Source organism: Saccoglossus kowalevskii, chromosome 2 (assembly GCF_978046115.1).
Source record: "Saccoglossus kowalevskii chromosome 2, keSacKowa6.1, whole genome shotgun sequence".
Classification (NCBI taxonomy): Eukaryota; Metazoa; Hemichordata; class Enteropneusta; family Harrimaniidae; genus Saccoglossus; species Saccoglossus kowalevskii.
In genome coordinates this window covers 10,595,537-10,607,514 of record NC_140642.1, presented here as the reverse complement: position 1 = coordinate 10,607,514, position 11,978 = coordinate 10,595,537, and the positions used below count along the sequence as shown (strand labels likewise).

The 11,978-nt window shown below is 40.1% G+C and overlaps 1 protein-coding gene across 1 annotated transcript; it reads right to left on the bottom strand.

Moving 5' to 3' along the window:
- Positions 1 to 7,188: 7,188 nt before the first annotated feature.
- On the bottom strand, positions 7,189 to 11,377 carry LOC144357987 (uncharacterized). Its single transcript, XM_078012016.2, has 2 exons — positions 9,499 to 11,377; positions 7,189 to 8,877 (listed from the first exon to the last, which is right to left on the bottom strand). The coding sequence occupies exon 1, from the start codon at positions 11,209 to 11,211 to the stop codon at positions 10,120 to 10,122; it is 1,092 nt and encodes a 363-aa protein (XP_077868142.1). The 5' UTR covers positions 11,212 to 11,377; the 3' UTR covers positions 7,189 to 8,877; positions 9,499 to 10,119.
- Positions 11,378 to 11,978: the final 601 nt, after the last annotated feature.

The window sequence follows — 11,978 nt, the reverse complement described above, 5'->3', positions numbered from 1 at the left end:
TACATACAATGTCAAACTAAAAATTACCACTGACATTTTGTTCAGATGTGCCAAATATGTCATCAACATTTCAAAGCCAAATGCAGTTCGAAAATAATACTCCTAGCACATTCAAGATAAAACAATGCCAAAAGTATGTTATCATGAATATAATTAGACTACTGTCAGAGACATACCAAAATACTTCAACAGTTCAGGTCAGGTGAGGTGACAAATGATCTATCCAGTCGTGTTACAGTCACTCTAGTGACTGAACTAAGCAGGTGATTAGGGAGGGAATAAAAGTGATCATGCCAGTGATGTGATTAGGAATGGAATACAGAGTGATCATGCCAGTGATGTGATTAGGGAAGGAATACAGAGTGGCCATGGCAGTGATGTGATCAAGGAGGGAATACAGAGTGATCATGCCAGTGATGTGATTAGGGAAGGAATACAGAGTGGCCATAGCAGTGATGTGATTAAGGAGGGAATACAGAGTGGCCATGCCAGTGATGTGATCAAGGAGGGAATACAGCATTGTCATGCCAGTGATGTGATTAGGGAGGGAATGCCGGTGATGTGATTATGCCGGTCATGCCGGTGATGTGATTAGGGAGGGAATACAGAGTGGTCATGCCAGTGATGTGATTAGGGAGGGAATACAGAGTGGTCATGACAGTGATGTGATTAAGGAGGGAATACAGAGTGGTCATGGCAGTGATGTGATTAGGGAGGGAATACAGAGTGGTCATGGCAGTGATGTAATTAGGGAGGGAATACAGAGTGGTCATGCCAGTGATGTGATTAGGGAGGGAATACAGAGTGGTCATGCCAGTGATGTGATTAAGGAGGGAATACAGAGTGGTCATGCCAGTGATGTGATTAAGGAGGGAATACAGAGTGGTCATGCCAGTGATGTGATTAGGGGGAATACAGAGTGGTCATGGCAGTGATGTGATTAGGGAGGGAATACGGAGTGGTCATGGCAGTGATGTGATTAGGGAGGGAATACAGAGTGGTCATGCCAGTGATGTGATTAGGGAGGGAATACAGAGTGGTCATGCCAGTGATGTGATTAGGGAGGGATTACAGAGTGGTTATGCCAGTGATGTGATTAAGGAGGGAATACCGAGTGGTCATGGCAGTGATGTGATTAAGGAGGGAATACAGAGTGGTCATGCCAGTGATGTGATTAGGGGGAATACAGAGTGGTCATGGCAGTGATGTGATTAGGGAGGGAATACGGAGTGGTCATGGCAGTGATGTGATTAGGGAGGGAATACAGAGTGGTCATGCCAGTGATGTGATTAGGGAGGGAATACAGAGTGGTCATGCCAGTGATGTGATTAGGGAGGGAATACAGAGTGGTCATGCCAGTGATGTGATTAGGGAGGGAATACAGAGTGGTTATGCCAGTGATGTGATTCGGGAGGGAATATGTAGTGGTCATGGCAGTGATGAGATTAGGGAGGGGATACAGAGTGGTCATGCCAGTGATGTGATTAGGGAGGGAATACGGAGTGGTCATGCCAGTGATGTGATTAGGGAGGGAATACAGAGTGGTTATGCCAGTATTGTGATTCGGGAGGGAATATGTAGTGGTCATGGCAGTGATGAGATTAGGGAGGGAATACAGAGTGGTCATACCAGTGATGTGATGAGGTAGAGAATACAGAGTGGTCATGCCAGTGATGTGATTAGGGAGGGAATACAGAGTGGTCATGGCAGTGATGTGATTAGGGAGGGAATACAGAGTGGTCATGCCAGTGATGTGATTAAGGAGGGAATACAGAGTGGTCATTCCAGTGATGTGATTAAGGAGGGAATACAGAGTGGTCATGCCAGTGATGTGATTAGGGGGGATACAGAGTGGTCATGGCAGTGATGTGATTAGGGAGGGAATACGGAGTGGTCATGGCAGTGATGTGATTAGGGAGGGAATACAGAGTGGTCATGCCAGTGATGTGATTAGGGAGGGAATACAGAGTGGTCATGCCAGTGATGTGATTAGGGAGGGAATACAGAGTGGTCATGGCAGTGATGTGATTAGGGAGGGAATACAGAGTGGTCATGGCAGTGATGTGATTAGGGGGGAATACACAGTGGTCATGGCAGTGATGTGATTAGGGAGGGAATACAGAGTGGTCATGCCAGTGATGTGATTAGGGAGGGAATACAGAGTGGCTATGCCAGTGATGTGATTAGGGGGGAATACAGAGTGGTCATGGCAGTGATGTGATTAGGGAGGGAATACAGAGTGGTTATGCCAGTGATGTGATTCGGGAGGGAATATGTAGTGGTCATGGCAGTGATGAGATTAGGGAGGGGATACAGAGTGGTCATGCCAGTGATGTGATTAGGGAGGGAATACGGAGTGGTCATGCCAGTGATGTGATTAGGGAGGGAATACAGAGTGGTTATGCCAGTGATGTGATTCGGGAGGGAATATGTAGTGGTCATGGCAGTGATGAGATTAGGGAGGGAATACAGAGTGGTCATACCAGTGATGTGATGAGGTAGAGAATACAGAGTGGTCATGCCAGTGATGTGATTAGGGAGGGAATACAGAGTGGTCATGGCAGTGATGTGATTAGGGAGGGAATACAGAGTGGTCATGCCAGTGATGTGATTAAGGAGGGAATACAGAGTGGTCATTCCAGTGATGTGATTAAGGAGGGAATACAGAGTGGTCATGCCAGTGATGTGATTAGGGGGGATACAGAGTGGTCATGGCAGTGATGTGATTAGGGAGGGAATACGGAGTGGTCATGGCAGTGATGTGATTAGGGAGGGAATACAGAGTGGTCATGCCAGTGATGTGATTAGGGAGGGAATACAGAGTGGTCATGCCAGTGATGTGATTAGGGAGGGAATACAGAGTGGTCATGGCAGTGATGTGATTAGGGAGGGAATACAGAGTGGTCATGGCAGTGATGTGATTAGGGGGGAATACACAGTGGTCATGGCAGTGATGTGATTAGGGAGGGAATACAGAGTGGTCATGCCAGTGATGTGATTAGGGAGGGAATACAGAGTGGCTATGCCAGTGATGTGATTAGGGGGGAATACAGAGTGGTCATGGCAGTGATGTGATTAGGGAGGGAATACAGAGGTCATGCCAGTGATATGATTAGGGAGGGAATACAGAGTGGTCATGCCAGTGATGTGATTAAGGAGGGAATACAGAGTGGTCATGCCAGTGATGTGATTAGGGAGGGAATACAGAGTGGCCATGCCAGTGATGTGATTAGGGAGGGAATACAGAGTGGTCATGGCAGTGATGTGATTAGGGAGGGAATACAGAGTGGTCATGGCAGTGATGTGACTAGGGAGGGAATACAGAGTGGTCATGGCAGTGATGTGATTAGGGGGGAATACACAGTGGTCATAGCAGTGATGTGATTAGGGAGGGAATACAGAGTGGTCATGGCAGTGATGTGATTAGGGAGGGAATACAGAGTGGTCATGGCAGTGATGTGATTAGGGGGGAATACAGAGTGGTCATGGCAGTGATGTGATTAGGGAGGGAATACAGAGTGGTTATGCCAGTGATGTGATTCGGGAGGGAATATGTAGTGGTCATGGCAGTGATGAGATTAGGGAGGGAATACAGAGTGGTCATACCAGTGATGTGATGAGGTAGAGAATACAGAGTGGTCATGGCAGTGATGTGATTAGGATCAGAATACAGAGTGGTCATGCCAGTGATGTGATTAAGGAGGGAATTCAGAGGTCATGCCAGTGATGTGATTAGGGAGGAAATACAGAGTGGTCATGCTAGTGATGTGAATAAGGAGGGAATACAGAGTGGTCATGCCAGTGATGTGATTAGGGAGGGAATACAGAGTGGTCATGCCAGTGATGTGATTAGGGAGGGAATACAGAGTGGACATGCCAGTGATGTGGTTAGGGAGGGAATACGGAGTGGTCATGGCAGTGATGTGATTAGGGAGGGAATACAGAGTGGTCATGGCAGTGATGTGATTAGGGAGGGAATACAGAGTGGTCATGGCAGTGATGTGATTAGGGAGGGAATACAGAGTGGTCATGCCAGTGATGTGATTAGGGAGGGAATACAGAGTGGTCATGGCAGTGATGTGATTAGGGAGGGAATACAGAGTGGTCATGCCAGTGATGTGATTAGGATCAGAATACAGAGTGGTCATGCCAGTGATGTGATTAAGGAGGGAATACAGAGGTCATGCCAGTGATGTGATTAGGGAGGAAATACATAGTGGTCATGCTAGTGATGTGAATAAGGAGGGAATACAGAGTGGTCATGACAGTGATGTGATTAGGGAGGGAATACAGAGTGGTCATGCCAGTGATGTGATTAGGGAGGGAATACAGAGTGGTCATGCCAGTGATGTAATTAAGGAGGAAATACAGAGGTCATGCCAGTGATGTGATTAGGGAAGAAATACATAGTGGTCATGCTAGTGATGTGAATAAGGAGGGAATACAGAGTGGTCATGCCAGTGATGTGATTAGGGAGGGAATACAGAGTGGTCATGCCAGTGATGTGATTAGGGAGGGAATACAGAGTGGTCATGCCAGTGATAATGCTTTAGATTACTAGGAAGTTTAACCTTACTTGTATACCCTGGTAGATGATCAGTTAGATTGCATAAATTTATGCGACAGAAAACACATTCAACACACACAAGAAATAGATAACAAGTCATTGAAAATGACACAGTTCCCATTAAATTTTTGAAAGTTCTCTTTGTGCTCGTCATATTAAAGTGGAGGGGTTGTCACGAGTGTGTCCTTGAAACTTGAGTTCTACGTGGTGTATACAAAAGATTGTTTATTTACATCAAAACACGTGTTCCGTGTAGTAGTAATATGGCCAAAAATGAAAACAGCCGTTATTCGGCCAGCTTTGATCTGATTATGAAACACACTGATATGTATGTATGTATATGCCAAATACGAATGAAAATGGTACATAAATTGTGAAAGTATAGTAGTAAGGCCAAAAAGTCAGATGGATGTCAATCGGCCATCCTTGACCAGATTTTGAAACAAATTGTCATGGACATGCATCCTAACATGTATAAAGTACGTGTATATGGCAAATTTGAATGAAAACTGACAGAGCACATCTAAGATGCCGCATAAAAAAAAACAAGATGCCTGCCAGTCGACCATCTTTGATTCAATTGCGAAATAAATTGTCATGGACATGTATCCTAACCTGTATAATCTATGTACCAAGTTTGAATGACAACTGACAAAGCATGTCCAAAATACAACATTTTCAAAAAACAAGATGGCTGCCAGTCAGCCATTTTGAATCGAATCGCTAAGCCACTGCATGTGCATATGTCCCACATAAGGTACTAGACACATGCAAAGAATGAACGGAATCGGACCACAGGATTCTGAGATACAACTCCGGACGGATGCACAGAGACCGAATTATAAGTCCCTGTTTTCGGACTTCGAACGGGGACTAATAAAACAATTTAGCAGATTATTCGTCACAAAATTAGAGGGTGACAAAACAAGTTTATTTACTGACTTATCACTTGGCATGATTGATTAAAAACAAAATATTTACAACATTTGTCATTCAAGCAGTGTCTGTATGATTATAAACATAACCGGGCAGGGAGTAGCTGATCAAAGATGGTGGTTATAAATTGAACTGCATCATTTGGCCTAGGATGGCGTTACATTGACCAATCTCCATAAAATATTACTGGAAAACCAAGGGAATATCCAGTGATTGACTTTTGTCAGACTCGAAAATGTTCATTAAAGCATAACGAATCATCAATTTAGTGCTGGGAATAGCTTCCACAGACAACATCCAATTCAGATAAGAATCAGTGTCACAGTGCAGACAAGATGGCATCTGCACACACGTACACCAAAACTAAATTTATGATATCAAACACTAGATCTAAAATGACACAATCAAAATCAGAGCTGCGATTCATAATGCAGTCCCAAGGAAATACATGCTGCCCATCTTAAATCTTGATACAAATAAAACATCAGAGACAGTTGGGTCTCAGTATCTACCAAACTTATTAAGAGCTGTCTCATTTAACTCTAAATTATACTTTTACAATTCTGTGATATACCATTATATGCAAGAGTAAACCTAACATTGTAACGAGTTAACCTCCAGGGATCACAGGGTTGGGTGTAACCTCTTATACTTGTTGAATGACCCCCACATGTTGCCACCTGCATCACAGAACTGCCTGGACTGATAACACATTCAAACTACATACATACCGGTACATCATGCATCTTGGGACACAAATGCAAGTCAATTCGTTTCATGGTCTGTGCCAAAAATTCATAAAAATTTAGCATTTCTGTCATTCCAGAACTAGACAAGTCTCTAGAAAGCATTCATTAAAACAAAACAGTTTGCCACTGTGAATCAGTTTTGAATCTAACCCGCTAAACACTTTAGATCTAGAACTTTTTTTTAGCACTATGCCTAATGTACACACCAGGTTTTGAACAAAACCTTGATTTAGAACAACACTAATACCGGTACTTCATTTTGATGAATTAGTTCCACTACAATGGTCTCAAACAAAAACAGTACACCTGCAAGCCATTTTGTTTGAACTTGCTATATCCAAGAAATGTCTGGGTAAATGTGAATACTATTGAGCACATTTGAGTTGATGCTTCGAGTTTTAGACATAGGCCATCAGCTATAGGAAACTTTTACCTAAAACAGTACACTTTATTAGTGGAAACACAAGTGTGGGCTTATTGGACATAACACCACACTTTTGATCAGAGTAGGTAAATCAAATGAAAGATTCAGTGAACGCATGGAATGTAAATGAAACGTTTACGAGTACGATGACATTTTCTATCATGCATTAACGTCTGCCCTTATTGCACCAACTGATGACTATTGAAAATAGTACACGAAAAAGGGCAATTATTTAACATTCAATACAATGATTGGTACCCAAGTCTAACCTGATCACACCCCCCCAGTAGTAACTTAATAATTAAAAAGCACTGTAAATTTTTCTCACAATACTTTCACGATGATGACAGCAAGTAACCTTAGTATCTTAAGTGCAGTAATGAAATCATAACTGTCCAGCACTCCAATTGCTGGGAGAGCCTCTGCTAATAGAGTGACCAACTGCATCAATTACAATTATTAGTTTAAAGAAAACATTTTAATCACAAATAACGATAATTGCTACAGTATCATACAAGTGAAATTTTTGCTTTTATTTAACAAACCAATGATTAATTCAGTTTCATCAAATTCATGTTAGCAAACACACGAGTGTGCTCATTCAGGGGGTAATAAAGAAAGCACAAAAAGTTCATGGAGTGGGAAGGATGAAAATCAAAATCTAGTAACTTAATTTATTTTTTCTTAAATGCTTGCCAATTATGAAGCTTATTTTGCATTTTTAACATTGACAATAAATTCAAAAAACATCTTGGCAAGACTAAATATGAAAACACCTCCATGTACAATGTATAAACACAATTTCAGTGTTCTTCCAGGCATCTCTCCTCAAACTTTTGAGAAACAAATTATGCTAATGAAGGAAATGTACACTTGTATTGTAGAAATGATCAAACTGTAAAATTCCTGGAGTACTGCACTTGACAGTTCTTTGTACCATGCACAATGTGCAAACAAACCCCCACTAAATTAAGTTTGTAGCAACAAAACTGCAGTTATTAGCTAACAATTGGTTATTGTTATATACATTATATAAATATTATATCAATATTTTTTTTTTTTAGATGACATATCAACTGTACAATGAAATAATGTAGCTAATGTAATTTTGGTCTAATTAGAACAAGGCATGCCAAGACTGTGGCATAAGCTCACCTGCGTTTGTTTAAATGAACCAATCAGATAAGTATTTTTTCAATCAGAAATCGGCTGGATTTGGTGACATACAAATTCTATTCTTTCATAGCATACAGTCGGTTTTTCTAACAATTAGTATAAAACAAATTTGAAAGCTTAAACTGCAGAAATGTGTTAGAGCAGTTGTCCCCTTCCCCCTGAATGACTGGTCACCCAAAACGATGCAAGAAACAATCTCCACGACATCCATCAGCTTTTTTGTTTTATTAAAATTTTTTCCCACTTTCGCATTTCTGTGCTGTACATGCATTTCAAACTGCATTTAACCCTTTCACTGCCACTGTAATTTAGAAGCAATTTGTGTGGTCCAAAATGAACAAATATGTCTCCCCTGTAAAATGCCCAAAAATCAGCAAATTTGCATGTCTAAACGCGATTAATTTCCCCCTGAATATTGGTAGCCAAAATTCGAAGTATTGGTCACTATGCATCATTGAGCAGCTAATATGGCAGTGAATAGGTTAAAAGGGCAAATATTTTAAGCTGTGACAATAAATTTAGCTATAAAAGTAATTACAATTTTGAACAAAAGCTACTTGAACATTGAACCTTATTAAGTCATAATATATACTGTACAATATTTAAACACATCCAGGCAAGAAAAAACAGATGCATTTTTTTGTTTTTTTACAAACTTAGGATTTTCAGATTGTACATTTGCCATGGTCAAAGCAGCAAGGTATTTTGAATAAAATATTCATTTATATATTTTTCTAATTTAATGACCAAGGTGTTTTGTTGTGGGAGATTAATGAACTCATTAAATTTGATAAATAAAGATATAATAAATGAAAATTCTTGCTTCAATAAAGCCTTCCACATCTTACAAGAATCTCTATTTGCTACAAATAAAGGTATTGCAAAACCTAGCCGCTGTATCATTTCTCTTGGTTATACCTACCTATATATTACATTACAAACCTACCAATTACTTACTCTTTACCCTATAGTACACTTGCCTTCAGGTTTGGTGCAACGAAGGTCAAGCATATTCATAATAATGCCTGCCTCATCGTTCATTGTCAGTTCCAGCATAAAAAGGAAAGATAAACAGTATCAGTCAAATACCAAGTGTAAAATGACAACCACACAATCTGGGATGGATCCACTTATTGGTGTTGAGGTGCATAATCAGCAATTAGGTGCAGTTAACAGAATGTTGGATTTAAATAAATTTTAGAATGAAAGTTAATAACCAAATCAATGCTCAACTATATTTCTTGGCTAAACATATTGAATAAAGTCAGTCTAAAACTTGTCATCCATTATTTGTAACTTTTCAGGTAACAGCTTCTGTGATGAATGACAGCTAACCAAAAATAAATTTAGCTTAACACTTTCACAGCACGACTTGTTTATGGAATTTATGACAAAGAATTCATGTCCAGTTTAACCTAGAGGAGGCCTAAAAAACTTTCAAATTTAGTAGACTTCCTTTGAAAATGACAAACCTAAACATACCAACTCTGAAAAAGGCTCTAAAATGGAGTGATACAGACGTAGGACTCTGCCAAATTAGTTTGATACCATTACGGGTCTATGTTGAGAGTCTGTAAATCTGAATATCTACAATGTAAAGCCTTTCATTAGTGGTCCATCCCAGGATAACATATTAGATTGTTTACCATTTACTATGGTTTTTATCAAAACGTCCACAATATTCTTTCAAAAAGAGATTCAAAAGACTGCACCTGTAAAAATAGAAAAGATCTTTTGAGAGGACCCAGTCACTTCCAGGGGTTCATGGAATAATAAAGTCTGCATCGGGAAATTGTTGATAAATGATTTCATAAGAAAATGTATGAAATTGACACGGACCATTTATTATGGTATACTTAAACCCATTGTTGCACTCTGCACACAACTTGAACTATACTTCTGATCTTCCATTACCATAATCTGAAATAAAACAGAAAAAAAACTCTGAAAGCGGATTTACGTGTGTTCTGCAAACCATTTCAGAAATACAAAAAAAAATCCCAAAGGAGATCAAAGACACCAGTCATTACAGAAGGAATGACTGGCCTCGATGTTACAAGTTCATATTTTGTTTCTGAATCAAAAGTTCAAAAATAAGTTCTTGAAGGTGGCAACAGGTCCTATTCATTTTTTATCTCAAGTTATATTTGTACAATGTAACCAAAGACATTGTCTTTGACGCAACTAAGAGTACCAAGTTAGTTAATGAAATCACAGACCATGGTCTAATAATAATACTCCACCAAGATGAACATCTGCTTCTGTATTTACACTGTGTGTAGCTGCTCTTTTTGGGTGGCTTCCTTAGCAATGTTGTTGCATCTTGAACAGAACTCCAAAGATACTGATCCATTTGATACATGTAAGCAAACGCCAGCTGCTTCCGATTTTGAAGGCACATCAACTTTTGATGTGGACTTTTTACATCCACAAACATTTTTGTCGCTGCTACTTTTATTGGATTCCTTGACAGTTTGTCCACAAGATCTCATTGCCCTGGTTACCGGTCGACATTTAGCATTTGTAGCAGTCTCGGAATCTAACTTTCTCTTCTTCGCTGGTGTATTTATTTCGCAATTGCATGTGTTCTCATCCACTGTAGTTAGTGTACTGTGAAACTTTACGCCAGGAGTGTTTCCAATGTTAGTGAGAAGCGAGGACAACTCACTCTGATTGGCCAGCACACCTTTCAAATACGTGATTTCATTTTCGAGCGTATCAACTTTAGTAGATAGTTGCTTTTTCTCGTCTTTCAACTTTGTGTTTTCACAAGTTAGAGTCCTAACTGAGCTTTCTAAGGTTTCAACATATTTCTTTTTTTTCAGTCTGTTCAATCTGGCGTTGATTGCATTTTTGTTGAGAGCGTCGCCTTCCGCTAACTTCAATTCCAAAGAATCCTGTGACTGGGAGATTGGTTCAATGTGGTGTAAGGGGGCGTTTGGCAACGATGGTATAGCGGGATTAGTCACAGTCGAGGTAACTGATGGTGAGAGACACTCAATATCGTTGGTACTTGTAGTAGTGGACACTGATTGGAGGTCGTTTGGTATAATTGTATGCGGCTTTACAAGTTCCAAGGTTGGGGTAGAGTTATTATTTGACTTGCCTAGTAAATATTCCATCAGCATCTTTTCGTCTTTTTCCGACTGCATTTTAATCTTGATAACGTGGCGCTTCTTTGTCGTGTCAGCGCCTTCGGTGATCGATGGAATTGATGCAGTTGAAGCAGCACTCACAAGATCAGCCAAATCGGGAAACAGTTCGCCAAAACTCGAACCACTAGTGTCAGAAGTTGGAGTGTCTGCAACAGATTCACAGCTGTTGTTGAACGGCATTACTGGAGACACCAATACACTCATTCCAACAATCGATCGCTTCTTTCACACTTGGTGAAGGGTTTATGGATTAATTTCCCTAAAAAGATGATAAAATCTTAGGATTTGGGGTAACCAAACTAGACCAACCCAGTACAAAGAAATGAACAAAACAAAATGGCTACCCAAACGTACCGCGAACGTTTGCGTCACTGATTGGATTCTTGACATCACGTGCCATAAGTCACGAGTTGAGCGGCGCCCGGTTCGCCTCCCGTACTGCAATTTGCATACAACGTTAGAACAGCTGCCAAACGAATAGAATGAATAAAATGCCGGACAAGCCCGATATGAAGACATCTACATCACAGTGAATATTACTGCAACTAACAGGTGAGGTATCTTCACAATATCTCCTGACATTATGGTTGCTTGTATTACAGTCAAGATACGCGTTGGTGTGCGACGGTAAAGATTCGGTTGAATAGCGGTGCTGTGATATCTGTCTGCTGCAGTTTTCATTATTATTAAAAAAAATAGAAAAAAATCTACCGGTACTTTCCATTTTGTCTGATGATTTGGAAATTATTGCCCATATTTCCGATGCGTCAATTAATTACCCGTAGTTAATATTCGTACATTCCTCATCCATGTAGATTAAAAAATAAAATTAAAAATGAACATCCATGATCACGCTTCCGGTCATCGACGTTTTGAAAATAACAGTTATTATGATTAACAATGTCTTGTCTTTTCTAAGAATATGTTATCTTAGTCGTATATAACATTTATATTTCCGATTTATTACTATT

What these genes read in the sequence shown, in the direction of transcription:
- LOC144357987 (XM_078012016.2), bottom strand. Translation starts at nt 11,211, where the DNA reads ATGAGTGTATTGGTGTCTCCAGTAATGCCGTTCAACAACAGCTGTGAA.